The following is a 27650-nucleotide window of genomic DNA, read 5'->3' as shown; positions in this document are numbered from 1 at the left end:
CTCAATACAGGTCTTTGATCTTTGAGGACAAATATTTTTAGATTGCAGACTGATTCGAACTGAAAACTTAAGTATGACATTAGATAAGGGTTTAAGTTGTCAGTCAAGTGCAAGACATTAAACTGGGATTTAGCAGGTCACATCCATAACTGTGTGGTGACTCGCAAATGCATAACTTATACTGGCAGATTGAACTATGAATACCACTCAGTAGTGTTCAATTATAGCATGCATAAGTGTTTCTCTCTGTTGCTAACAAAAGGTGTCAGAAGTGGAATGATCAGGTTTGGCAATGAGAACAACGTCCATCGTTTTCAATGGTAAAGAACAAACTGAAGGTACTGCATAAAGTACGACTGATGAAAAAGTGAATGATGAATTGGATTTGGATGTGGAAATACTATAAAGTACCAGGAAAACTAATTTTTGTGTGCGTGCGTAAAATGGATGACCAGTTGGGACCCACTCTCAATAGCATTATTAAAATACTCATGACACCAAGCAATACTACATACTATTGCAGTATTTTTGATATCACTATTGATGCTAAGCACGAAGACATATCAAATATACTGCATAATGAACACATATAAACAAACTGAAGATTCCTACTATGTGTGTAAATAAGTGGAAGAAAATGTATCAGGTGAACACTTAAGACAAAAGGGTGGGAAGAATCTAGAAATAAAAGAAAAACAAATCAGTTAAATATTCAATGATTAATGTATCATGACTTTGTCAGAGGCTAGTATATGAGACTTGGATTTTTACTATATGAAATATTTGTGTATAGTTTCAAGACTTGAATTTCTGATTATGAGCATTTCCCATTTTAAAGAAAGTAAAAGAATAGCTGACATGTTTCGCAGCTGGGTCAAAAGCATAGTTTAAGTAGAGCAACCGACATAGACAGCAATTTCTGTCGTTTTATTTTGAAAGCCGGCGGAAGTGTTAAACGTGACTGCTGGCTTGATCCCCACTCTTCACTGAAGCTGTCACAATACGAGTGTTCGACTGGCACCAGCGCCTCCACACAGACGTGAATGAAGGCTGGTCCTAGCGCGCTTCAACCTCCTGTGGATATATATGATGAAGTTCAAGCCCAACCAGACCAGGACGTACGACGGAGAGGGGTTCAAGCGAAGAGCGGCGTGTTTGTGCTTCAAGAACGAGACTGAAGACGAGGTGGGACTAGGCTAAAGTTAGGCGCCTTAACTGACTGCTGCGCACCGATGTTCCGAGTTAATTCTGTCGAGTCACATTCATCTTACCTCAACGTGTCGTTTCATGTGCTTTGGCGAACATTATTAGAATTGTCAAGATATTGGTGAGTCGGGGAAAATGTTTGACCCATAGTACGAAAGGGTCTCAGCGCGAGACCGTCTCAGTCACTTCCGGTTACAGAGGAAACAATTTCTTCTTGCGATTACTTTTTATCTGGTCCAGTTACGTCTGTATTTGAAAGAAAATACAAGAGTTGGTTGGGGAAAATATTTCAAATAACACCACTTTTTATTTCAATTATCACATGCAGAATTAGAATATGACTTATGTAATTAAAAAGAGGTCTCCAATAACCAGTTTTTTGGAACTTATTTGACTTCATTGTAAACAGCCAGTAGCCAGGCACCGGTGTGGATGATCCACATGGTTACAAATCCCCCGCACACCTGGAGAAGCTAAACATTGTGAGACGCATGCTCAGTAATTCTCACTGGACTAGACCTTCACTTTGTTGACCAGAGATGGTGGTCTCCAGGGTATCACTGTGTCCTGTCGCTCTTCCTGTTCAACCACTTCCATGCAGATTTCATGCAACACATCAGACACTTTTTAGATAAAATCCACGAACAAATGGTCTAGTCAGATAAATGCAGCACTGACATTTCGATTGTGAGTCTGACCGAAAGGAGAAGCGGTGGGAACACAGGATATTAGTGGCGTGATGGGAAACCTGTCTTACTAGCTACAGTGTGTGAAAGGATACAATGGATCTTATACTGCTGTACTCTGCTTCAATTTCCTTTTATGGTGGTGTGAAAATGTGGAGGAAATGCAATATTTTATCATCCAAAACATCCAAAAATAATAAAATTCAACTTTATTAGATAATTCCTGTTCCTCCAGTTGTCAGTGTCACCAGTTATAATGCTGTGGAACAAGTACAGGATTTCCTTTTCCTTGGGTGTTCTCAACAACTGATGTCATCGATAGAGACATTCCACCGATACTTCAGATTGCACAGTCAGGCAGTTGAATGCTGCCGTGTCCTACATCAGTGCGCGTCTGCCCAGAGATGGAGGCCCATCTCAGCACTGCATGCGATACGGGGGAAGTCTCCTCGCAGGTGGTTGAGTGATACACTCTGTGCTAAACACGAAGTGACCTATCTGTGGCAATTTATAGAAACAAGGTGCAGGCACTTGCTGTACCCTGGCAGATTTGCTTTCATGCTCCTCGTGCTTCACCATCATTCTTCTTCTGGTCTTGCTTCTCTGGTGTTGACATCTCGTTTCAGGTCTTGCTGACCGCAGCAGACCACGAGGTGGTGGTCCTCTCACCAACACCAGGGCGCTTCCAGTCTTGTTAATAAGTTGTGTCACAGTTTATGTGGGAAAGTGTCCATCAGCTCTGCATGCCTCATTTAGTGTCACTTCCGAGACATGACAGCTGAGCCTCAAGGGGATAAATGGTGCCATATCTCACCAGATAAGAGTAATTGGGTATTTTACGATCATGTATCCCATTGATAGAAACCTAATTTAGATTAAGCAGAAGCTAAACAGTAATACAATCATTAGTTCTGCAAAATAAATAATACCTTCTTTTTCTTGAAATGTAGGAAGATGGAAACATTTAAATACAAGAAAATGAACTAGGTGATATTGTTTTTAGTAAGACATATTCTATGCTTTTGTTTTTATTTGAAGAAATATGAAGTGGTTGAGACACAAGTTGGACTTTGGAAGTTGCTCATGAAGATGTGAAAGAGTAATGTGTGGAAACATGAAGAATCCATGTAAAAAGATTAAATAAGTGAACAGTCTTGTTTGGTCATCAAATAGTACACAACAAAACTACACTAATTTAAATTGAGAATGGAATATTTGCTATAGAATACAGGTGGGAATATCTACTGATGCTCAGTTTTTAGGATCGACTCATTCCTGCGGTGGCCAGGGGCCTCTGTCAACACCGACTGTAGACTGCGCTGCTCCAACTGACAAAAAGACGTCAGTCAGTCACTCTGTGTTTATCCGCACGTTTCCGTTTTGAGCTCATTCGTCCATCAGGAAGGTGTGTGTCCCTCGCGGCCATTAACCTCCTCAGATAAGCGCTGTTGTTTTCGCACCAATAGGCAACTGCTGATCCTGTGATTTTTTTTTTTTTTTTTTTAAAGCCTTTTGGCTGCTGGTGTGTGCTGGAGTTCCCACGTGCCTCATCAGGCATTTGTGTGAAATTGTGCATGCATGTGTGTGTATTTGTCCAACAGACAACCCTCTGATGAATTTGCTCTCCTTCTAATACTGAATTTGCTCTCCTTCTAATACTTGTAAGAATCAAATTGTTTGTTTGTGTCTTTTTTTGAGGAGGTGTTGCGAGCTACGTTTCCTCTACCCATCAAGCTATACAATGCAATAATTTGTGAGGTGTGATTGCTGTTTTACTGAGGAGTGTATCCACACTGGTTGGCTTTAAAGCCCGGCCTCAAGTGAATGAGGTTTGTTTTGGTGTGTATTGGATTTCACCTAACCCCATTGCAGAGTGAGATCCCAGTAGCGGTGCCCCAGCATGAAGTTTCACTGGTCACAGCAGCAACTTTGACTGTACTGTAAGATGTAATCATTAGCGCCCGTCACATGTCTGCCGCGCTATCACGTTCCCGTTGAGAGAAATTGAACTTCTTTCTAGTCCTAAATAAGCCACGAGTTCTGGTGACATTTTCAGTTTGAGAAAGCAGGTGTGTAAGTGCTAACTGGTTGTCTGGTCCACGACGGGAAAGTATTTACACGTGAATGTAATATGGGTCATACAGAGAGTCGGGTCAAGTGACTATACCTCTTGAGGGGCACCGTACTCAAAAAAAGACCCAACTGCATGTGTCTGCATTTGAGTGTAAGATACGTTTACCGTCACTCATTTGTCACCATGTCAAGACCCCGTGTTTTGAAATTGTCAGAAAAGATGTCTGTGTATTTGGTTGCTTGCTCACCTTTATGAGCTTGGTCAGAGGTCAAAATATTTAAATGCACGTTCATTAAGTCCACGCTGGTCTCACATGTGGCTCTTCAAGTGTGTATTCATGGCTGCTTGGTGGCATGAACGTCGCTTGACACCTTCAGTCGCACTGACAGCCGTCCATCGCACTTCGCTACACACTACAAAACACACTGTAGCACTTTGCACATCAAACAGAATGTTATGCCCTTGAAAGATTTTACCGCAAATGACCCCCTGCGCACGTCAGACTCCATTCTAACACCTAAGGAAAGAAGGAGTTCCACTGTTCAAGTCAACACCGGCTTGAGTGCTATAAACATGTGAGCTGACATGCAACGTGTTGCAGTTCAACTGTCAGTGAGCGTGGATGTGTGAATGATTAATATTAATTGATCAAATAAACATATTGTTTAAAAAACATAATTATTTATAGTCCAGTCCAGAGCATCCACTGTCTTGTGATTCGATAACTCACTTCTTATTCATGCGAAACTCTGAAGTGATGTCAACGTCGACTGACATGCGAGATCTCGCCATGTCAATTGCAAACATAGCAGTGACAGATTCTTCACTGGTGTGTGATGTTGTCATGTTTTTAGCTGTCCCCGCTGAGCCTCTCTCTTTGCGTGGCAAAAGAATGCTGATGAAGCTTTTCTCAACTTGGCAGGTTCTACTGGTGAGCAGCAGCCGCCATCCTGACCAATGGATTGTACCTGGAGGAGGGATGGAGCCTGAGGAGGAGCCTTGTGGAGCTGCAGTCAGGGAAGTCTATGAGGAGGTGAGCTGGTTTAGGAGGACTTACCTTAATCTTATTTTTTTTATATTTTACAGAAGTTTCAGACTTTTTTCGGTAGTTGAATCTGTACATATAGTACAAGGAAAGTAGAGATGTTAAAATGCCAGACTTGTTTTTATAGAATAACTTAGAATAACTGAGACTTCAACTGAGACTTGATTTCAGTGTCTTTTAAAATGATCATTATGTTTCTATGACTTGAAATATTTACATTAGAAAATGTGCATAAGCCTATCGAAATCACGCCCACTCTGCAGTGATAGGTCAAGAGGAAACCTTATTTTGAACCAGTGTACTAAAATTTCAAACTCACGAACAATACTCAGAAAAATACTCAATACTCAACATAATTTTCGATACCACTGGTATAATATACCACAGGGATGAAAAAATCATTCTTACAAAGGCATATAAAATGTATTGACATGAAAAACAAAACCATAGTAAATACATCAAAGAACACTCTATCTCTCACTGTAGATTCACTGACAATTTAACTTTAATGCAGGAAAAGACGTCTTGTCAGGGAGCTATGTGCTATTAACCAACCAACATTACTGCGAGGCACCAAACAGACTACCATTATTTATGAGTTTAATATAGTACGGAACTAACAAACGGGAGCTTTACTGACCTTTTAGAAGCCGCCATGATGACCGTGGTGCCGGTGGAGTCTGTCACTGACACCGGCCCTACGTTGTGCACGCACAAATAGTAGTATCGGCCATTGCAAATTAGTACTGTGTCCAAATATAACGTGTTAGTGTAGATACTTTTCTCAACCATGCTTTTAACTGTGAGCTACCGACTACACAAGTGCAAACACGACCATATGGTGTCCTCAGCAGTGACAGCGTGTAGGCAAGTAATTACACTTTGGCTGTGATAACTGGAAATATTTTGCTGTGACGCAGAAATAAGCGCGTAATTGTTCTGTGGTTCAGTTAAGAGATTTCTGGTTGTTTGCCAGGGCCTCTCTGCTGGCTCCAGCAGGGAGCTCCTGCCGTGGATAGTAGTGTGCTGACAGGGTTGACGTATGGCAGTGACATTTGGGACCAGTCTCCTGTTACCAACAGGTTGTGACTCTGAGATCTGACATGCATCTGAATATAGAAAAGCCGCAAACCACAGAGGATGAGGGCAAAGAATATTCTGAAAACCACTGGATTCTAATTCCTCATACACAATCCTGACAGTGTGAATCTACTTTTTGTTTCACATTTAGATGGCCCCTTTTTTTTTTTTGCCCCTGCTTAAGTCTCTGTGGTCCTTGAGGAAGAACTTACTGAACCTAGGTGAACAGGATTTTCAGACAGGGGAAAAAAGGTTTTTCCTGAATACTAGTCCAGACCTGACCTGGTACTTCCTATGACCTTATTGGTCTTGCATGTCCCTTAAACGCACTGAGGAAGTCTGAGTCTTTCCCTGCATGATCTTCCTACTCCTGAAGTCCTGTCACGTCTCTGCCTTATACATCCTACTTTTAACACCATTTGGTTTTGACCACCATTGATGCCAACAAAGATCAAAACGTAATTTTCAGTTGACTGCTTTCATTTAAAGACTTGAACCTTTTTCGTTCCGTTTTCGCTGAAAGAATGGGAGCTTCACTTGTGGTTATCGTATCATTACAGCCTAGTTAAATTATATACAAATATTGTTTCATAACAACTGCCTTTTGATTTAAAATGATTGTCCCATCACGTAAATTTAAGGGGTAAAGTTAAAAGTGACCCTAAAAGCACATCACTTCTCTACCCATTTGTGTCAGTTTTTAGCAGAGATGTTTCAGGAGTGCAATGGCTTCCTCTGGAGCTGAACTATATCCTACCACCTTCAGGAGCTTGTACTTATCATTCCTGATGTTTATATGTTTAATATATAGAGTTAAATTAAATGGATTATCTGCGTGGTTTTGTCAGATTACACAACCCATGTGTGACCCATGTGATAGGCAAATAGACCCCTGACCTTTGGTCAGTCCTCCCAACACTTGCTAGTTGTCCACTTTGTCACTTCATGACAGGTCAGTATAGCACCATGTGGCTTTATCTTGACAAATATACTGATAAATCATGGTTGAAGCTTTAAGAATGTTGCATGAAGTTAGGTTCCACAGTAGTCTGATCCCTCACTGATCTCATGAGCCATGAAACAAGAGACCACATTTAAAGTATGCCAAACAGCAGGAGGTCAAAATTACAGATTGTATCTTTGAGATTTATCCACGCATGGGGACAACGACCAGGGCTAATTTAAGTGTGACTTGCTTAGACAAGCCATCAGTGCCTGCTTTTGCCGCAGAATGATGAGCAACATGCTGCCAAGCTTTACTGACATTCTAACACAGTGGAACTATTTCATCAGTAGGATCCACTTACAAAACATTTTCTGCATGCAAGCCCCCGGAGCTGCGGTGCATATTTGAGCACCCTGCCCTGACGGAATCATTTTACCCACCACTAGAGGAAACCGTTTTCCTCTTCAAGATAAGCCTGGACGCAAATATACAAAATGAAAGTGGTATTTGTAGCTTCACAGTAGAGGTGGGCTTTTTGCATCTTTTCATATAAAGATTCTCTGTATAAATCATAAACACTTTTTACAAGGATTTATTTTCACTTCATATGGTTTACTTTGGGGGGTGAGAAGTAGATTCTTTTTAGATTAATTTTTAATACTGAATTAAACATTTCAGTTTAACTCCTACTAGCCATGAGAAAGGAAAACAGACAGATACTATGGGAACCTAAAAATGACGAATGATTTTTCAAATAGCAATTAATGATTTTTTTAAGAAGTGCCGCTTGATCTGCCTTTATGATGTTCTTATGAAATACTTATGTATGTGATGTGAGAAAAACAATGCTGAAGCTAACACAGGGCGGCAGGAAACCCAAGCAGAGGCATTATGGCTCTGCTAATAAAGAAAAGTAACTGAATTTTGCCATGACTTAAATTCTTAAGATTCAGGTCCATAAGACAGTTGTCTTAAACCTTTTTTTCTGGATTGCCAGGTTTAATGAAATGGAAATGTGCTGGGGATCATCTTCAAAACGCTTTTTTTTCTTATCTATTATTTAGTAGTTTTCATTACATCAAGGTTTACACAAAATTATGAATGTGCGTGTTTGTTCGCCAAATAAAATCCAACATGACCCACGCATCAAACCCTTTTCTCATGACTTTTTCTCATGAATATGATGCATTATACTGACCTTAATACTCACCCTGAAGTTCCACTCAACAGATAATAGACTGTCATTGTTTTTTCTTCCTCATTTCTAAGTACATGAATGGATAATGATAAAAGGCACCAGCCGTCTTTTTCCCTTCACAACAAGTCATATTGCGAAATGGGTTGTTCACTATCTTTATTCACACTAAGTAAAGAGACATGTTTTTAAGACACATCATCATAAAGCTTTTAGTCGAGCTGGATGAGGGTTGTAAACACAGTGAATGACAGTGTAGATATCAAAGCCAGTTCACACTCACATCCTTTATGTGACCGACCTGTGTCTCTGCACTCACAGGCCGGTGTGAAAGGGAAGCTGGGGAGACTTCTTGGGATCTTTGAGGTAAGCTTCCGAGAGAACTTCCTCGTATTGACAGATTGCAAATTATGAATTATATAATTGTACTGAATCAACTGCGCTGGTGACCTGTCATGCCCGGGATGCCTTGACGTGACAGTTTCCAAAGCACTTCAAATGCCTCAGAGCTTATAAAGTCTCTGCAGGTTTCGTTCTGTTTTTCTTTGTCTCCTCCATTGCCACGACAAGTTGAAGTGTTGACAGATGCAAGGCAAATAAACCCACCAATCACGCCATTCTTTCAGATGACAATTTTATGATCCATGCATTTTCAGTTTATAGCCGCCTTCACGCTTCAAATCCTGCGTTACATAATATCACGTCTTCTTCTCTTTCTCGCAGCACAATCAGGACAGGAAACACAGGACGTATGTCTACATCCTCATAGTGACAGAGACACTGGAGGACTGGGAGGACTCTGTCAACATAGGTATGCTTTATTGCCTCGACGGCAGCAGTGCTGAAATACACCCTTCACGTAGACACTGATTAACCACCTGTAGCGCTGGAGTTGAAGAGTATGTTGAAAAGCGTGTATTAAATCTGGTGACAAACCAGAATTTGAAGGTAGTTCAGTCACGGACCTCTTTATGAATGTGGTTGTTGTTTGTTTTGCTTATCTGAAAGTGTAGATGTAAACGTTTGTGTCTTCAGCAGGAGTTTCCCAACGTTTACCTTTTTGGCTACCGCCCCAAACCCCATGTCCCGCAGACCTCCTTGCTCCAGGCCTTTATTTATTTAACCTAAGACATGAATTGAAAGGTCGTCAGGGTAATGCTGAACTCTAGACAGGAACGCAGCTTGGGAATTGTAAGAGCTCATGACATGTGTTGAGTTGATTACATGGCTTTTTTGCCTGCAGTCTTGAAAGTGGGTTATCTGGTGAATTGGGAAATGACTCTGCTGACCTGCCCAGAGTTCAGGGTTAATACTGTGACTCTACTTTGGTGACTGTTGAAAAGTTGCTGTGTAAATTATATACAGCCAAAGTTTTGGCTGAAATTGGGCAGCGAGACTTGCCTATTTTTAACAAGTCTGGAAAGTGGGCTTCATTTATATCCTTCAGCCACTGAGAGTTCAGGCCATTCACTGGGGGAGGTGTGTTTGCTGTGCCCAGTTGTTTTTCAAATATCATCACTCACTGTAACCTTATGTGTCCTGAACAAGACCTCAGTTTGACTTTCTGTAGCTTAAAGGCCAGAGGTTCTTATTCTCGAGGTGTCAATGTAACGCGGCTGCCACCCGGCTCTTATTTTCACACCGGCATGATTTTCTCTATAGATGTGAGGAAACGCTGAAGGCGAGTGACAGTTTACTTGAAAGATCAGTGGACTGGAATTGTCGCCAAAATTAGCTGACTTCATAAACACGCCCTGAAATAGGTCAGGAATGCCTATTCTCCACTGTAACTTTGGTCCTGACCCAGGCGTGTGCACCATTAGCTCCTGTTGTATAATATTATGGGGGAATATTTTGAGTTATGTTTCCGATTGAGCCGAGATCGGCACAGAGCACTCATTAACTGTTTATCTTTACTTTTAAAATAATGGCTTGCCAACATATTTTCTCAATTTTAGTGACACCAGGTGTCTATTATTTGAATTGCAGTAGGTAAAGCTACTGTTCCCCTCTTGTGAAGGCAAAAGGTCACCCTACTGAGACGTATATAAACATGCAAGATTCCTGGGCCCTGAAGATAAGTGACAGATTCCTGAAGTCTGTTATTAACTTGGAGTCAATAGAACTCCATAACACTTTGACTTGGCTACTTTGAAGAATCAGTGAACATTCTGACCCAGCTGCAGCGTGTTTGTGGGCTAAAGAGGGGGACAATATAAATGAGTTCAAAGTTATCAATAAGGTATTTGAACTGGGTGTGATTAAGAACGGCTGCTCTGTTAGGAATGAGGGATTAGTCGATTAATGTTGCATAGATGGAGGCTTGCAGGCCGAGTTCCATTATTGATGTGCGGAGATGAAGAAACCGCTTCCTCCGCTGATAAGTTGTCTTGTGATCGATCATTACAAGTCCAGTTTAAACTCCACTGAAGCCATTAGGAGGCATTGTTGAAGAAATGCAGTGACTCTTGTTGCGCAACCGCACTTAGTCTTGGTTATCACATTAACTGGGAATGCGCTGGGATTGTTGCCCACAGGTAGGAAACGAAAGTGGTTCAAGGTCGACGAAGCCATCAGGGTGCTGCAGAGCCACAAGCCAGTCCACGCCGAATACCTACGCACCCTCAAGAACACCTGTGGCCCAGTGTGCAGCCCGACCAATGGCAACACTCTGGGCTCTGCGGTGATGGACAACAACACACCTCACTACGTGGTCTGCTCCAAACTGGCCTCCGATCTTGTCAACCGATAGGAGCGATAATGGCACCGGGCTGATCTGCAGAGAAGCCAACATCTGAAATGGACTTGTGCTTTAATTTCATAACTAACTATGGTTTTTATTGTGTACAGTGAAAGTTTCCTTTGGTTGATGTTAAATCTCACGTCAAGTGGGAAACAAAAGTGCCAAAAATGTCTTTCAAGTATCGTAACACTTTTTTTTTTAAATGTCTTTTCTGATAACTATCACCAGCCAAATGAGCAAAATGTGTCCATTCAAAGCTTTAGATGGACCGCGGTTATCAGGTGCAGCATATGAATCGTGAAGGCCAATAACAGTCTTACAGCCTTTTAACTTATCATTGGTGCGTTTCTAGATTAGAAAAACAAAAATTGAGGGAATGCTTTGCTTTTAGATGAAGTCTCAAACATGCTGTGCCAGTAATGCCTGCACAAGACGTTTGGAAAGATATTTGTTTGTATAGTTGGGTCATTGTTTACAATGCCATTTTTAAAGTTGCTGTTTTTTTTCCTAGTGCCAACTGACCATCTTTATGTACCACGCAAAGAATGAAGTATCTAATCCAAAAATCATGTTCAGATTTTCAGTCATATTAATTGGGGATGTAATGCTGCCAGATGAATAGAGTGAGTGGGTCTTCCTCTCACCTGTTGAACCCTTGGTTAGCAACACAACCTGTTGCTTGGCGGCCATCAATTAATAAAATGAGAAGACGATGCGCTTTTGTCTAATAAATAGTGAGCTTTCCCCAAGTGCCTTTCGTAAGACAGTACTCCAGAATTGACTGGAATTATCACAAGAACACACACTGCTGTAATCTAACTTGTATTATTAATCTTTAGTGAGCAATGTATTGCCTTAAGAAACTTGGATGTATTGTTACGAATGAATGTAGTGTTTTGGCTGTTCAATTCCCGGGTTTATTTATTATTGTTTATCGAGACACACAGTCCTTAATGTCACATGCGTTTCTTACCAGATGCTTTAGAAAGTGGGAAATCCAGCCACACTGTTTTGTCAACACCACAATATCTGTTTATACTATTTGTCTCTAAATGTTGTGAATATAGTCAACAATTGTTTTCACTAAACGAATGACTGGTACGTTGTTTGTGTTGTACATAGATCATGACAAGAATAAATGGCGAATGAAGATGAAAGCCGTTGTGTGTTATCTTGACGAATCCAGACTTGTCCTTCCTCCTTAAACCCCGCCCATCCGCCGCTCCTGTCGTCTCCCGGTCAGGTGTTCGTCTGACAGCGACGTAAACTTTGCCTTTGGTAAAACCTCCGGCTTCTGTGTCTGGACTAAGTTACCCGAGGCGATGCTCAGGCGGATTTTACAGATGGTAAGTCATTGGCCTGTTATGATATTCATTGCACATCTGTTATGTTCAAACAAGTCTTGTTATAGAGGCCTGTGCTTTCTGTTTTCATGGTGGGGTAGCCTGATTTTATTGCACGTCGTGCCGTCGGTGGGCGGAGTGTTGATCTTATTAGCTTTGCGAAGGAAAACCCCTTCGCCCAGTCGGTTCCTTGTAAACATATCGAGCGCTCCCTGCGTGGGTTTGACATAGTTAGCCAGGAGATGCTAACTTCATTTGATTTGCTATTCTTAAAGATACACATAGAAAACACGTTTATTTCTTAGCTGTTGTCGTGTGTTGATTTTCCATTGTAATGCGAGTTGAACTACCTCACTTGTTGGCACATATATGTTTGCTTTATTAGTCACCCAAACGGTATGTTAATTCATCGTCCTCCCCTCACATGCTAACGCTGTCGTCGGACGAGATGTGGGTGCTGTGTCACAGTCCACCAGAAACACAGCATCCCTTGTGTCAATCGGTTTTACAGCCACATATCATTGTTTTCTCTACAATACGTTTTTTTCTGTCATCACTGTTAGATGGAATCTGGGCACGTTAGCGGGGTAGCAATGAGAGTTGACTACATTTCCCATAAGCCAAGTGTGTTGGGACACACTGCTGCTTGGTTTCAGCCAAACTGTTACCAATAAATTTGCCTAAATAAGTTCACAAAACTGGGTACGTCACGACAAAGCAAAACAAAAAAAAACTTCAATAGTTTTTTTTTTAAATTTCCATGTGTAATATATCGCATGTTGTCCATTAATTTCAGTCCTCAGCCTTGATAAATGAAATGTCTCTCTCAATAAATGTGTTTGAAATCCATATTACTTTTTTTTTAATTTAGTAACTGAAACTTAGATTTTAAAAGGGGCAGTTGCTTATTATGGATGCAAGATTTCTGCAACCCTGCTGTCAATAATCTGTGAAGATACTGGTTCAAGTGTTCAAAGTTCACCATCTATCTCACAACCACGCCATTTATTCATACAACTCTGAGCCAGACAAACTGTGTCGATGGACCACTTGTGCTTTAGAGTTTGACATGATTAGTTGGCTGATATTTTTTAGGTCACTCTAGTCCATATCCTGACTGCAGTGTCTTTTGTCATAGCCATAGAAACCAGGAAGATCTATGTGTATGACTATGAATCCTACCTGTACTTCATGTCCTCAGTGAAAGACAGGATCTGAAGTGAGAGTGCTCCTGTGAATGGGGAGGTGGGGAGTCCATCATGCGTAAATAATTGATTTAGGTGTAGTGAGCAATGTGGCATGTATTTCAGGTATGTTGTCACTGAGATAACAACGAATAAAGACATTTTAAAAGGTACTGTTTATCTTGTTGCAAGAGAGAGGCACGGAGATGGTCCATGTCAATAAGGGAAGATGAATCGAAAACAGGGGGATCAATTCTATTAAATAATACTTGACCGGGAAATATCAGCAGTAACTCACTGATTCTTGCAATAAAAACAATTGATTCTTATGTAGTTCTGAAGCGCTGCTGGTTTTCATGGAAATTGTGAGTGCACAATAATTTTAAACACATGCTGCTGGTGACTGTATGAGTCAGCCATTCCTACTGCCGCTGCGTTTAACAGTTTTTCCGCTACTTATGTGGGCTTTGGCTGTGGCTTTGTTGACGCTCCGTTATTGTATAGTTTGAGGAATCATAATTTATGGAGTCATCTTCAGTCATCAATCTTCATTGACTGTATGTGTACCAATTTTAATGTTGTCTGTCGACTCCAGACTCCTGGGAAAGGAGGCTCCCAGAATGCAGAGTCAGAGCAGCCCAGCACAGACCTGAACCATGACCAGACCTCTGAGGTAACATGCATTGGCCATGTATATCAAAAAACTCCACTTTTCACCTTTGCTGATTTAACGTTTAACAAATACCCTTTATCTTTGTCAGGGTTTCATCTGCCCTCAGTGCATGAAGTCACACAACTCTGCAGAGGAACTGTTCAAACATTATGAGCTTTTCCATGATACTGGAGATCTTCCTGCACATGTGGCCCCCACCAGGTGAGATTATTAAAACCGTTTGAGATTGCAGCGTTTCCCCGACAATGCTGCAGAGGTGGCGCTGCCCCCTCCAATGCCATGGCCCACCGTCTCAGCAGATCACTCAGCTTCATTCTAAACGTTGAATATAATCTGGCCCCATCCAAATGAATGGTTTTCAATGCACATTGTTATTCTTGTGCTGTGCATAGTGATAGTGATTCTTGTGTCGGGAGGAACATTGGGATTATCCCCGATTCTGGGCAAATGAAGCATCAGACCATACATTAGATGGATGTTTGAAGAATCAGTCATTTACAATATGTCTTAGCTTGTGAAGCTTGAAGAAGTTGGATGTTGCGTAATTGCAGGAACAACTAATAAATGAAGAAATGAAAAAAAGTTGTTACATCCTTTTTTTTGCAGTGAAAGGAAATACTGAGTCAAATATGGTAGCTTTGGCGTCATCCTTGATGATAAAGTTGTTGTCCGTATTGGCTCTTGGATTTTTTTGGTCAGTGATCAAATGTCATGCTCTAATAATAGAGTAGCTTCCCATCAAAATAAAACTTCAATGTTTATATTGTCAATGTCATGTGCTAAATAGCCAACTCATGTGAAATGCTCTGAAAGACTACAAAAATGAGTCATGAGCCATGCATGTGTTAGCGTTCCACATTCATCTGATCAAAACTATTATTCAGCAAAGCTGCTTAAACAAACATGTTTGTTGATGAAAACAAAACTGATGCATGGTCATCTTCATTTCAACACACTAGCCAATGTAATGTGGAAACCATGTGACCTGCCAGGAGCGCTGTTTTTGTTTGTTTTGCGATCACCTGTGTCTCTCTTATTTCATGTTTGTCCTAGTTATATTGTAATGGACAACATAAATTTCACACCTTTTTTCATTCCAACTGGAGTTCATTAGTGTTACTGCTTAGCAAAACCATGTATTCACTTCAGTGAAAACAGAGGAAGGTGAAATATTGTAGATCAATCATCATAATAATCCAAACCGGCTTCTACCAAGTTTACTTATTGAACACGTTAAAACAACACAGGATTGCCACAGGGTGCTGTACACAGGTCGAATCAAACATTCATACCAATAAAATACACTAAGTGCAATAATGAAATGCATTGAATACCATAAGACTCCATTAAACAGAGTCATAAAAAACTTGTGAAAATTGTGTTTACTCAGTTACTGACCAAAGATGTTTTGTGTTTTCCTTCCAATACTCAGGGAGGACCTGACAATGTTAAGACAAGAGGTTCAGGACCTACATGCCTCTCTAAAAGTAAGCTCTCCTTATCTATTTCAACTCGAGCTGCTTGTCACTGGTTGTTAATCTAACTGTTTGGGTGCTGTGCCTCATCAACAGGAAGAACGATGGTTCTCTGGAGAGCTGAAGAAGGAGTTAGACAAAGTCCAAGGACACCTGAAGCAAGTAATTCTGTCAAGATGTTTAACTCCTTTAGTCAAAGTTACTTGTGATCTCGTAGCATTCATCAAAACATCTCACTGTTCCTTTGCGCTTTTCTCTTAATTCACATAGACAGATGGGCCGACAAGCTCAGACGATTCAGGTAAGCCATCACTCCCTTCACTCATTTTGAATAAGGACGTTTCTCTCAAATGTGGATTTTTCTTCCTCAGCGCTGGAGAAGTTGAACGAATTGGAGGCAGAGAAGTTTAACATCAAGCAGATGAAAGACCTGTTTGAGCAGAAGGCTGCGCAGCTGGCCACAGAGATAGTAGGTCAGTGTGCAGTTGAGCAGACGGGGAAGTCTGTTTTCATGTGGAGACTTCATTCTAGCACACAAAGCCTCCATGAATTTCTTCAGTGTTTGCTCAAGATTCAGTTAGAGCATTATATGAATTGCTGGAGCTTTTGTAAATGTTATTGTTTGGTTCTGTTGAGCGTCAAGGTGTTTAATGATGCTTCCTGCCTCAGATATCAAGTCCCGATATGATGAGGAGAAGAGTTTAAGGGAGGTTGCTGACCAGAGGATTTCCAAGTTAACTGAACAGCTGCAGCAGAGCAAGCAGGACAATGAACAACTGCAGACAGAGCTGGTGAATCTCAAAATCGCCTCTGATTTTTTTTTTTTTGTCTGATTTATTTATTTATTTATTTTTAAACATTACTTTTATCCTGTGTCTGTAGTTGCAGAGACCTGGCGTGGAGGATGTGGAGGTGCTGCAGAAGGAGCTTGTACAAGTGCAAACATTGATGGACTCAATGACTCGTGAGAGGGAACTGGAATCTGAACGTCTAAAGAACCACTATGAGCAGTTACAAGCCAACTACACAAACTCAGAGGTGATCAGTTTACTTTCTTTATTGGTCAGCATTTCGTGTTTAGTGTCTGATAATTATCTGATATTATTTCCTGCCTCTATTAGCTTGATGTGTAGTGGCAGATTTTGGTCTTAAATTTCAGTGTTATCCCATCATTATTCATACCTCAGTAACTCATGCAACAGTTCCTCTCCACCATCTCCCTCTGTCAGTGTGGAATTAATTAATGCACAGTGCAGTCTTTCTCCTGCAGTTTTTAGTCTCAGAGGAACGGAGCAGTATTTATAGACCTCAATCGTGCAACATCAGACGTCTCTCACTGCAGCTTAGATGAGATTTGGGGGAGTTGGCTGTGGGTTTTCTCTCTTCAGGCATGACTTTGTTGGAATATTCCTAGTTTAGGGAAATCCTGGTGTCACATTGAGCATGAGTGTAAATAATAGTGGCAGAAAACAAAATCATTTGTTAAATGCACACATATTCTCCTCCTCTGTGCTCCAGTGTTTGACTGACCTTTGTGTGTCTCCTTCCCTTCTCCATCTGCTCCTCACAAACTGTATCCCTGTCCAACTCTTTCTTCAAGATTCGTAAACATGAGGTAAAACACGTTTTGAGTTGGACTTGAATTCAGTTTTATCCTTGGAAACCTTTTTTTCCACATTTATATTACAAATTTTATGTTATTCCAACCAAAATTTGTCTTAATTTTCATTTACTTCACTTTTTTATGTGTGTCACTTGTATCATTGGATACGTGGGACGGATGAATTAATCCGGCTTTTATTTCATATAGTCTTGTTTGTTTAGTTCAGTGGTGTTGTGAAGTACTTGTTGTCATCACCGGTTACTTTTGACTTAACTGGACTTCTATTTTCATCTTAGATGACCATTTCTCAGCTCAAGGCCGAGCTGGAGAAGGGTCCACAGGAAGCAGCTGTCTACACACAGCAGATCCATCAGCTGCAGAGCGACCTGAATAATATGACTCAACAAAACCAGGTAGTTTTTTTTTTTGTTTTTGTCGGGTACATTCATAAAATATATATTGGATGGGAGTTGTGTACGGTGCTACATCACTAAAGCAGTACAGCCAAGTCATCAGGCCTGCAACGGCGTGATAACTGGACATGGGGCAGTAAATAAGGCAGAATGTTCCTGGCCAAGAAATGTCATAACATCGCCTAATTTAACACAGAAACACAAAGCAGGGGTGGGGAAGCTGGGAAACAACCGGCTGAAGCTACGCAAGGACGCTTGTAACTCCGACCAGAGCAGCACAATGACAGTCATGTGACCACTGCATAGCTGAAAATCACCAACAATAGAGTTGGGGGGCAAAATCCACTGCTGGTATTGGTGTGCTATTGTCATGAAACCGGGACACTGTGTCATGTTTCAGTATTTTATCGAAAACAAATCAAACTTGAGACCTATGTTAACTATGTTTCAACCTCATACATTATTGAGACTTAAGCCTCCATTGTTCTTCCTAATACCAGCTGCAAAATGGAGACCTAAAAATATGAGGTAATATCTCACAGCTGCTGATGAGCCTACATTACTTGGTGAAATGTCGACATTATGGGTGCTTTTGCGATGTGCGAGAGGCCAGCACATTGTATACAAAAATAAACTTTTTCAATTTACAGTTAGATTAAATGAAGTACTGTCGCCCGGGTTTGAGTCTAGTTGCAGAATCCAGCAGGAGAGATATTTTTATATTGTGTTTAGTAAATAATCTTGGCTGTGCAGATGTAGTGTGCAAATGTGTTTTTTGTTGTTTAGATCAAACAAGAAGTTAAATGTTATTTCGGAAACATGATACCCTACTTTATCTTCTGCTCTCTTTCCTCCCAAACTCTTGGAAACTAACAAACACACTCTTCTTTCTTTATTTTATTTAAACCAGAATCACTAGGAAAACTGACTGGTAGTAAATAACAAATCCTGCGGTCCTTTGTCTCGAACACCGGCATTAGAATAGACAGACTTGTGAAGGGGACAAGTAAAAGGAGTATGAACAGTAGTCAGGGGGGATTATGGAAAGACTGTGAGCTGTTAATGTTCCCCAGCTGCTGTGTTGGACCAGGAGCATGCACAGGTTTACTGGAAGACCCGGTGTCCTGTCACACTCCCTTGTTAGCGCTGCCCTCTTTTATTAACAACATTTCCTTCTTTATCGCTCTGTTGCCAAGTTTACAGTGTAAGCTTACACCAGAGCTGCCATACAGGGATCACGCTGTTCCTACTCCAACATCGTAAAAGCTTCCAGCCCGGCCTGGATTGTTCCTCTAGAGCAAGGTGACCGGCATATGCCCAAAAGTAGTTATACATTGCCTTAGTGAATATAATGACCCGTGGTCTAGGCCAGTAGAAAAGCCCTTACACTTTTACCAAAATAAAAGTACCCCAGGATCTTTTTGAGTTTGAGGATTTTTGATGCCGATCACCGATAGGATCACATGGATTGACTATGAATTTGTAAGATATTCTGTGTACAAGATGTGAAAAAATGAACCATTAAATCATTTGAATTCAGACATGTTTTTATAAACCTCTTCAAGGAGTGAAAAAATAGAAAAACCTTGCAACATGCAGCCACTTTTAATTCAGTGTGAGACGCAACAGTTTGGTGAATTTCTAGAGACTTTGCTGCGAGACAGAGAGCACTGCATTTATTAAACTTTCCACTCCAGACGTTTTCAAAAGTTTCAGACTTGTTTCCGTCTCCCTGAGAAAGGCTGCTTGTCGAGCTCAGCCCGTCTGACTCCTGAAAAGCACGCTGGTTCTGGTTGGTTCTGTCACTGTTGGTCTGAGCATGACATCTAACTGAGTGCATCTTACCTGCAGTCTCTGGCTGGTAAAATGTGTGGTGTCTTCAATGTCAGACTATCTAATGACACCAATTGTAATTGATGTATCTTGCCTTACTGAGTTGATATTTTTTCGGTCGGTCTCATGCTTACTTCTACCGTCATTGATGAACAAATTATTTCTTTTACAGAGCTTGTCTGAGCACTTGGCGCGTAAGGAAAAAGAGCATCAGGAGCTGAAGGAGAAATGGACTGCTGAGAAAACTTCAAAAGAGGGAGTCCAGGACCGTCTGAGGGAGAAGGAGCAGGAAGTCCAGGAGCTCCTGGGCAGAGCCACAGGGGCAGAGACATCCCTGCAGAAGGTCCAGGCAGAGCTTGGAGAGAAGGTCGGGGAGCTGGCCAAGTTAAAGAGCGAGATTACGGAGCTGGAGTTGAAGCATGCCGAACTGAAGGTCGAGAGGAAGCAGTTGGAACAACAGAGGGAGGAAAAAGAAAGCAAAGGCGCTCAGCAGCAAACGGAGATCGGCCAGGTCTGCCATTTTAGGAAACGCCCTTAAGAGAATATATGTAAGTCTGGTTGCTGTAGGTTTCTCTGCCACCCCCCACAGCTTCATGCCAAACTGCTGGAGGCGGAGAGGCAACTGGGAGAAGTTCAGGGTCGACTGAAAGAGCAGAGGCAGCTATCTGGAGAGAAGCTGAAAGATAGAGAGCAGCAAGCCGCCGACCTGCAGCTGAAACTTTCGCGTGCTGAAGAGCAGGTGCACATCACTAGGAAGACTCATATCCGCCTATTCCGTTGAGAAAATGTCTGTCAGTTATGACACACTAAATTCTATTTCACCTGTAGATGAAGGAGAGTGCCGGGAAGAACACAGACCTGCAGCACCAGCTGGAGAAAGCCAAGCAGCAGCATCAGGAGCTTCAAGCACTGCAGCAGACCACGAATGGCAAACTGAGAGAGGCTCAGGTGTGGGTGGTCGCTAGACCTATTGCAAAATGTATCTACAAAAATACTTTCATTTCATATTGAATATTTTCCCTCCTGGAATTAATTGAGGATGTTGAAAGGGTTGTGGATTATTTGTTTTCTGAATATTAAAAACTGCAGTGAGATCTTGTTGAGAATAATTCTCCCTGGGTGTTGTCCTGCTGTAGAATGATCTGGAACAGGTGCTGCGCCAGATTGGGGATAAAGACCAAAAGATCCAGAACCTGGAAGCTCTGCTGCAGAAGAGTAAGGACATAGTGAGCCAACTGGAAGCTGAGAGAGAGGATCTGTGTGCCAAAATACAAGCCGGAGAGGGAGAGACAGCTCTGCTGAACCAGCTGAAGGAGAAAAACCAAGCGTTACAGCAACAGGTGAGTCATCACCCTCACTGTGCCGTCGTGAATGGTCCCTGACTTTAGCTGCTCTTTAAGGTTACACAGTTGACAGACAAGCTAAAGAACCAGTCGGAGAGCAACAAGCAAGCGCAGGACAACCTTCACGAGCAGGTCCAGGAGCAGAAGACTCTCCTGCGGTCAGCTCAGGACAGAGCCTTAAGTCTGGAGACCTCTGTTAATGAATGTACTGCCCAGCTGGCTGAGAGCAAGGAGAAGGTGGCCCAGCTGGATGCTCAGGTCTTTGTCAACATAAACTACAATGAGGTTGACATACAAAAGTCAATGACTTACACTTTGATGTGCCTATATTGTCACCAGTTGAAGGCAAAAACAGAGATGCTGCTGTCGACGGAGGCTGCCAAGGCAGCACTGAAGGCAAATCTGGAGAACAACCTAGAGACGGCACAGCACGCCGTGCAGGACAAGCAGCAGGTCTGAATGTTCTGTAATACACTCCCCAGTGTTGATCTAAAAATATATCAATGCAGCACTGTAATTTCTCTTAATCTTGAAACCCTCATTTAGTGATGTCTGCTTCTCCTTTTCTCCCTCCACTCTAAACTGTACATTGATTTTTTTTTTTTTTTAGTATTAACAGGAAGAAGGCGGTGTATTTAGTTGAACAATTGAAGAGACCAAACCTCACCTCAAGTCACATTTTTATTTAATCACATTTTTGCTTATTGTTTCTTAGTGGTTTGTATTTTAAAAAAATCCTGACACCAGCAACAGATGTAAATTTCACTTCCACACGGTCCCATTATTTGCTTGTTTCATTTTATATATAAATAATATATATATATATATATATAATTTTACAATTCTCAACATCTTGTTGCAGGAGCTCAGTAAGGTCCAGAAGAAGTTGGAGGAGAAGAACCTGAGGCTGAAGGAGAGACAAGAGCAAAGTTCCCAGCTGGAGGCCTCCCTGAAGGAGCACAAAGACAAACTGCTGGCCTCAGACCAGCGAGTTGAGCAGCTGCAGGGCCACAACAAGGTCTGTCTGACCTCATGAAACATTTCTGTCTTGCCTTATGATAACAATTTGATAAATCATGTTATTGGCCAGAAACTGGAGGCGCAAGTTGGAGAGCTGCAGGCCGCAAAGGAGCAGACACAGCAGGAAGTGCAGAAGCTGCAGAGAGAATCATCCGAGTTGAAGAAGAAAGCCAAGGAGCTCCAGCGCTTGTTAGAAACAGAGAAGTCTGGGTGAGAATATGTGCTGTAGTAGTCAAAACCTATTCTCTGCTGCAGCACTTTGCATCAAAATAACCAGGCACCACAAGCCTTAAACAAGATATCTGGGTGTCATCATTATTGGGCTCATTGTTGCTGCTGGTTTTCAGCTTAACTTAGGATGACGTAGGGATGGGCGATAAGTTATCGTACACGATGACAATTGTGCATCGCACGATAAATTCGATAAACACACGGCACACTTGTGCGCATTGCACTCACACACATGAACAGGCGTCGGAGATACAGCAGACAGACGGCTCAATTTAACCCCTAAATAAAGCTGTCAGACACCAGCGGCTTCTACCAGAGACGTGAAAAACTGAATTTCTCATCTCTACACTTAGTTTACTGTTATATTTAAACAGAAACAAATGATGATGTTGGAGACAATAAGTGAGTTTCATCATAAAACAGTTTCAAGAGAGGGTGTAGTGTCCAACACATGGAATTGAATGAAAATGTATTTATTGTGATAATTATCGTCATCGCTGAAATTTTTATTATATATTATTTATTATTAACATTTATTGGGATAACTTTTTTTGTCCATATCGCCCATCCTTGGTATGAATGTGGATGGTCAGTGACACATACATCCAACCTCAAAATAGTTTGACTATTTCTTATGTCAGGAATCATTTCCTCACACTTGTTTCTTTTTGAAGAAACGCGAATCTCCAGGAAGAGTTGAAGAATAAATCAGCCGCCTTGACTGATGCGCAGAAACAGCTGGAAAACACTGAAAAGGAGAAAGTGTCTCTGAAGGTGAATTTGGACAAGAGCAGCCAGGAGTCCAAAGCTCAGTGTGCGGAGCTGGAGAAGAGAGTTCAGAGCGTCACTACGGAGTTATCAAAGGTCCAACTGGAGAATGAGAGTCGCAAGAAGGAGCTTGCCATCGCGCAGGAGAGTTTAGCTGAAACAAAAGCTGCTCTGAAAGAAAGCCAGACTCGTCTGGAGTCAGAGAGGAAGAGTCATCAGTCGGTCTTGGTGGAGAGGGTGAGTGGGATGCTTGTGTTGAACAGTCGCAGGCCCGTGGACTGAAGGTTGCTCACCACTTTTCAGGAGAAGTCCAGTGAGAAAGTCAAGCAGGAGCTTCTGAAGAGTAATGAGTCCATCACCAAGGCAATGAAGGAGTCTAAAGAGCAGCTGGAGCTGATCAGAAAGGTAAGATGTCCCCCAGTAACACTGTTTGGGAGATTCACACATTTCTCACTCTACTTGGCAGGAAGAGAAAAAGCTGCAAGGGCAGGTGACCTCTTTGGAGCAGCAGCTCGCCAAGACTGTGGCGGCGCTGAAGGAGAAGGAGGGAAGTCTGGACAAGCTGCAGGTGCAGTTCAAGACAAGCCAGGGGTCAATGGAAGAGGAGCGGTCCAAACTGAGGGCGCAGGTCACAGAGCTACAGAAAGTTGGTGCGAAGAAGGTGAAATCTCTCTAACCATCTGCTCAAATTCAAATGAAAATGTTCTGTTCTAAGTTTGTTGTTGTTTTGTTTACAGGCAGAGGAGGAGAGCAGACTGAGAGAGCAAGTGTCAAAGGTCGGTCAAGAGCTCGCCACAGAGAAGAGCAGGACAGCCGAGCTTCAGGTGTCACTAGAACAAAGTCAGCAGGGCTTCAACAAACTCCAGTCCGACTTCTATGGAAAAGAATCTGAAGTCTCAGCTCTGCGTCAAGACCTGAAAGTACGTTTCTGCCAGTCAGGTCAATTCAGTATCACAGTTTGGGAATTCACCCTTTCATTCTGGGCGCAGGTGTCAGAGGAGAAGCTCAGCCTGACGCAGGAAGAGTTGGCTGCAAACCGGACCCACCAGTTGAGTTTAGAGGCTGAGATTCAGGAGCAGGTGAAGGCACGGCAGTCACTGGAGAAGGAGGTCAGCAGTCGAGATCAGCAGCTGCAGCAGAAAGAGAAAGCACTCAAGGACTTCCAGAAGCAGCAGGTTTGAGTGAAGTGACGTGTGACATGAACTGCTCGGGTTCATCTGCCTGAACGTGTTGGCTCCTCTCAGAGTCTGGATCAGGAGCAGCTGCAGAAGGAGAGGAGCAAGCTGGAGGAGCTGAGTGAGGCGAAGCGTGCGCTGGAGAAGAATCACAGCAAACTGACCACAGATCTGAAAACTCTGACGGAGAAGAGCGAGAAGGTGAGCAGAGTCATGGAGATCAGGAAGTAACGCTCAGTTTAGCAGTGCTTCGATGTGGCAGGGAGACAGTCTGAGGGACCTTGTGTTTCTGTTGTTTTTCTCTCAGGAGCTGACTGACCTGCGGGAGGCCAAGCAGCTGTTGATCCAGCAGAAGCTGGAGCTACAGGCCCAGGTGGAGGCAGCAGGGGGCGCTCTAGAGCAGGAGAAGAAGGCACACCAGGCCACCAAAGACAGCAGGAGTCAGAGAGAGGAGCAGCTCCTCAGCAAGTCCAAAGCTCTGCAAGATCAGCTAGTAGGTCCTCCTCAGGTCACCCGAGAGTTCTGGAGCTGATTGTTGGTTCCCGTCACAGGCGGCGGAGAAACGCGCCCGAGATATGCAGGCCAAGAACAGTGAGGAGGCCGAGGCCAAGCTGGGGCTGCAGGTGACGGCACTGAACGAGAATGTGGCCACCCTGAAGAGAGAGTGGCAGGGCAGCCAGCGCCGCGTCTCCGAGCTGGAGAAGCAGACGGACGAGCTGAGAGGGGAGATCGCCGTCCTGGAGGCCACGGTCCAGAACAACCAGGACGAGAGGAGGGCTCTGCTGGAGAGGTGCAAGCAAGAATTCTGTCGCTGTACTACGCACACTGGGCCTGAGGGGGCGCTGTAGTTGGAGACCAGAAGTTTACTTTAGCGCCACTAGGCAGCAGTGTTGACCCTTTCATTGCTGATCTGGAATGTTGGTGTGTCAGGTGCGTGAAGGGTGAAGGAGAGATCGAGAAGCTTCAGGCCAAAGTGGTGGAGCTCCGGAGGAAACTGGACGACACAACAGCTGCCATGCAGGAGCTGGGCCGGGAGAACCAGTCGCTGCAGGTGGAGACACGCGCCGGATCTGTCGCTGGGATCCCAGCTGCTGGCTAAACATGCTGACTCTGCTCCTGTAGATCAAGCAGTCTCAGTCTCTGACCAGGAAGTGGGCCGAAGACCACGAGGTGCAGAACTGTATGGCGTGTGGTAAAGGCTTCAGCGTGACCATCAGGAAGGTGAGTGTCTTCTCACGTCTCAGTCTGTGTGTCAGACAGCTGCTGATGCCTGTCGTCCCTCCAGCATCACTGCAGACACTGTGGAAACATCTTCTGCGCCGAGTGCTCGGCGAGGAACGCCCTGACGCCGTCCTCCAAGAAGCCGGTCCGCGTGTGCGAGACCTGTTACGACGAACTCGCAGGTTGAGCTCCTCCTACGTCCTGTTGACCTCCCGCCGTGGAGACTGAAGGACGCCGTGTATTTGTTTCATTTACGTGCACTACAAAGGACGAGCCCACCCCGCGGTCTCCTGAGGGGCGTTGTATGTTTTTGTGCCTTTGCTACTTCGGTTGACCGCCAGCAGGTGGCGGCAGACGACAAAACACCACCCATATCTTCTGCTTGGACGTCAGTGGCTGTTGTCCGTTTTTGTTTTGACTGTGCTGTTCGAGAGGGGGACGGTGATCACTGCCAGCCCTGGGGTGTCAATGCAGGTCACTGTCCTTCATTGGTCATGATGGTGGAGAAAACCCCAGGTACTGAAACCTGCAAGTTGATGTGTAAACCGATCGTTCATGGGAGGAAATTGGAGTTTTCAGTTTTACTGTCACCAACCTGGCGCTCACTCCAAACTTAGTTGTCGGTTTTCGATCTCTCTTCACCACAAAAGATTTAACAGAACTAGAACCACCCTGATCAAGTGGACGTCCTACCTACGATTTGTTAACAAAGCACTTCTGAGCACAATTGGAACGCCACACAAACACATCTACGTTCAACACCATCCGTGGTCCCACTACCTTACTTCACTTCAGGTTCCAGTTCAGTGTTCAGTGATTTATTTTTGTCCATGACCAAAGAATGTCTGTGCCCGCAACAGACCTGCTTCTCATTCACATTTCAGTATTTTATAGAAGGATATTTCAACATTTTATCAAGACGTGATGCTTTTAAATGTTCCGCTAGAAGTTTAAATGTTTTTTTTTTTTTTTAAATATACGACTGATCTGAAGTGGCAACGTCGGTGATGACAGTGTCTGCATGTTGATTTTCCTGCTGCTTGGTTCTCCATCGCACTGAATGTGTGTCTATGTGTGTGTGTGTGTGTGTGTGTGCTTCAGGGCAATAACTCATTTTCTGTTTGTCAACATGAATCTGCTGTTCCTGTGTCTCTTCAAGTTTTGGCGATACACCTGCTGCGTTCAGGTGCAGTTCTTAGCGTGGGATATCAGAGTTGTCCCCACCACATGGTCGTGTCTCGCACTGGTTCCTTCTCAGGACTTAATTCAGTCCCCTTTGCCCCGTACACAAGAATGTTGCTCTGGAGTTCACACTTTCATTTTTGTCTACCTCAGGTTGGCACAGGGAATTATTCCCAAACTTAAAAGATTAGACTTATGTCATGGTCTGGATTGCCCTGAGGATTTGTGGTGAAATCTAGAAAGTGATTTGCACCTTAACTGTGTTCTGGGCTGAAGCCGGACTGACCTGCTCCTAGATGTCTGGATCGCTCTTGTCGCAGGGAGAAAATTGCCCCCCAAATTTGTCAGTCAAAATGTTGGAGGCTCAAAGGCCTCATGCCATGTGACTTACTGCTGCCGCGTGCGGGGAAAAGACATGTTCACTAGTGTCACTTAACATTTTCTTATTCATCTGTACACATCTGAATAAAAACTACTGTATCTTTCTACTCCTGTTTTTATGCTGGTCGTAATGTTATGGATATTCAACGTTTCTTTAAATATGAGGCAGCTGGGTCACTGCAAGGTTGCAGGTTTGCTTCCTTTCCTGTGTGGAGTTTCTATGCTCTCCGTCTGCTTGCGCAAGTTTACTCCAGTTTCCTCCCACAGTCAAAAAAAACCAGTTTAATTGTGTACTGTACTCCGTGTGGCCCCTCAAGGCGAGGAAGCAGTAGGAGGATGAATGTGCATCGAAGTGGTGTTGGCCCTCTGCTTTGTTGCAGATATAAAGTCTGATCTTCCTTCAAACCACATGAGGAGAGTGTTTTGAAATGACCTGGTCCCTTTGATTTTACATGGTAACATCAAGCAGTAGGGGGCGCTGCAATCGAGCGTCCAAGTGAGGCGCAAAACTCCCCCAACAAAAAAAGAAGCAAAATTTTATTCTTCACCAAACCAAAATGAAGAATCGTGAGGCGACAGTCCGTATTTATTGCTACGTCAGCCGCTGCCTCAGGTGCGAGGACAGCGAAGTGCAAGTCCACAGGAAAAACAAAACAAAAAATTCAGTGGCCATTTTTGATTTAAATCTGCGACGACTCAAGCCACGAGGAGGAGTTGTTGACGCGAGGCTGCCGAGAGTCCAGCTTCAGCAGTGCCGTCACAGCGCCCTCTATCTTTGACATCCACGTTTTCTGGGACACAAAGCCAAATAGTTGAAGAACTTGGTGAGT

At 43.1% G+C, this 27650-nt stretch overlaps 3 protein-coding genes across 6 annotated transcripts in view; 2 read left to right on the top strand and 1 right to left on the bottom strand.

Annotated features, from left to right (window-relative positions):
- Positions 1–997: 997 nt before the first annotated feature.
- Positions 998–12120, top strand: nudt4a (nudix (nucleoside diphosphate linked moiety X)-type motif 4a). Of its 2 annotated transcripts, XM_053886628.1 has the most exons (5): positions 998–1185; positions 4889–4999; positions 8554–8598; positions 8956–9043; positions 10770–12120. In XM_053886628.1, exons 1-5 carry the CDS (start codon positions 1087–1089, stop codon positions 10982–10984), a joined length of 558 nt encoding a protein of 185 aa, XP_053742603.1. In that variant the 5' UTR covers positions 998–1086; the 3' UTR covers positions 10985–12120. The 2 variants fall into 2 exon arrangements, with proteins under 2 accessions (XP_053742603.1, XP_053742604.1); XM_053886629.1 differs by lacking the exon at positions 8554–8598.
- A 61-nt stretch (positions 12121–12181) lies between these two features.
- On the top strand, positions 12182–27143 carry eea1 (early endosome antigen 1). 3 transcript variants are annotated; one of them, XM_053885368.1, is made up of 30 exons: positions 12182–12321; positions 14098–14175; positions 14264–14376; positions 15608–15662; positions 15747–15812; positions 15921–15951; positions 16022–16123; positions 16320–16441; positions 16533–16688; positions 17251–17265; positions 17550–17666; positions 19672–20010; positions 20089–20238; positions 20328–20447; positions 20636–20839; positions 20900–21100; positions 21182–21295; positions 21705–21860; positions 21933–22072; positions 22768–23098; positions 23165–23266; positions 23328–23522; positions 23599–23781; positions 23851–24036; positions 24106–24237; positions 24344–24529; positions 24588–24826; positions 24967–25087; positions 25159–25257; positions 25322–27142. In XM_053885368.1, exons 1-30 carry the CDS (start codon positions 12298–12300, stop codon positions 25442–25444), a joined length of 4200 nt encoding a protein of 1399 aa, XP_053741343.1. In that variant the 5' UTR covers positions 12182–12297; the 3' UTR covers positions 25445–27142. The 3 variants fall into 3 exon arrangements, with proteins under 3 accessions (XP_053741343.1, XP_053741344.1, XP_053741345.1); XM_053885369.1 differs by lacking the exon at positions 17251–17265 and having other exon boundaries at positions 25322–27141; XM_053885370.1 differs by lacking the exons at positions 12182–12321; positions 14098–14175 and having other exon boundaries at positions 14283–14376; positions 15747–15808; positions 25322–27143.
- plekhg7 (pleckstrin homology domain containing, family G (with RhoGef domain) member 7) overlaps positions 26919–27650 on the bottom strand; it is a 13332-nt gene continuing 12600 nt past the window's right edge. The window contains exon 17 of the mRNA XM_053885371.1: positions 26919–27611. Coding sequence (XP_053741346.1) covers positions 27501–27611 — 111 coding nt within the window. The 3' untranslated portion in view covers positions 26919–27500. The remainder of the gene's footprint in view (positions 27612–27650) is intronic.

Source organism: Synchiropus splendidus, chromosome 14, assembly GCF_027744825.2.
Source record: "Synchiropus splendidus isolate RoL2022-P1 chromosome 14, RoL_Sspl_1.0, whole genome shotgun sequence".
NCBI lineage: Eukaryota > Metazoa > Chordata > Actinopteri > Syngnathiformes > Callionymidae > Synchiropus > Synchiropus splendidus.
Note: the sequence above shows the minus strand (reverse complement) of the source record. Positions and strands in the feature narration are given on the sequence as shown.

Excerpts from the sequence above, each read along its gene's own strand:
- nudt4a (XM_053886628.1), top strand. The coding sequence starts at position 1,087 with ATGATGAAGTTCAAGCCCAACCAGACCAGGACGTACGACGGAGAGGGG. Across the intron at positions 8,599-8,955 it reads GACTTCTTGGGATCTTTGAG|CACAATCAGGACAGGAAACA; the intron begins GTAAGCTTCCGA and ends TCTTTCTCGCAG. Across the intron at positions 9,044-10,769 it reads GGAGGACTCTGTCAACATAG|GTAGGAAACGAAAGTGGTTC; the intron begins GTATGCTTTATT and ends TGTTGCCCACAG.
- eea1 (XM_053885368.1), top strand. The coding sequence starts at position 12,298 with ATGCTCAGGCGGATTTTACAGATG. Across the intron at positions 16,442-16,532 it reads AACAACTGCAGACAGAGCTG|TTGCAGAGACCTGGCGTGGA; the intron begins GTGAATCTCAAA and ends CTGTGTCTGTAG. Across the intron at positions 23,099-23,164 it reads AGTCGGTCTTGGTGGAGAGG|GAGAAGTCCAGTGAGAAAGT; the intron begins GTGAGTGGGATG and ends ACCACTTTTCAG.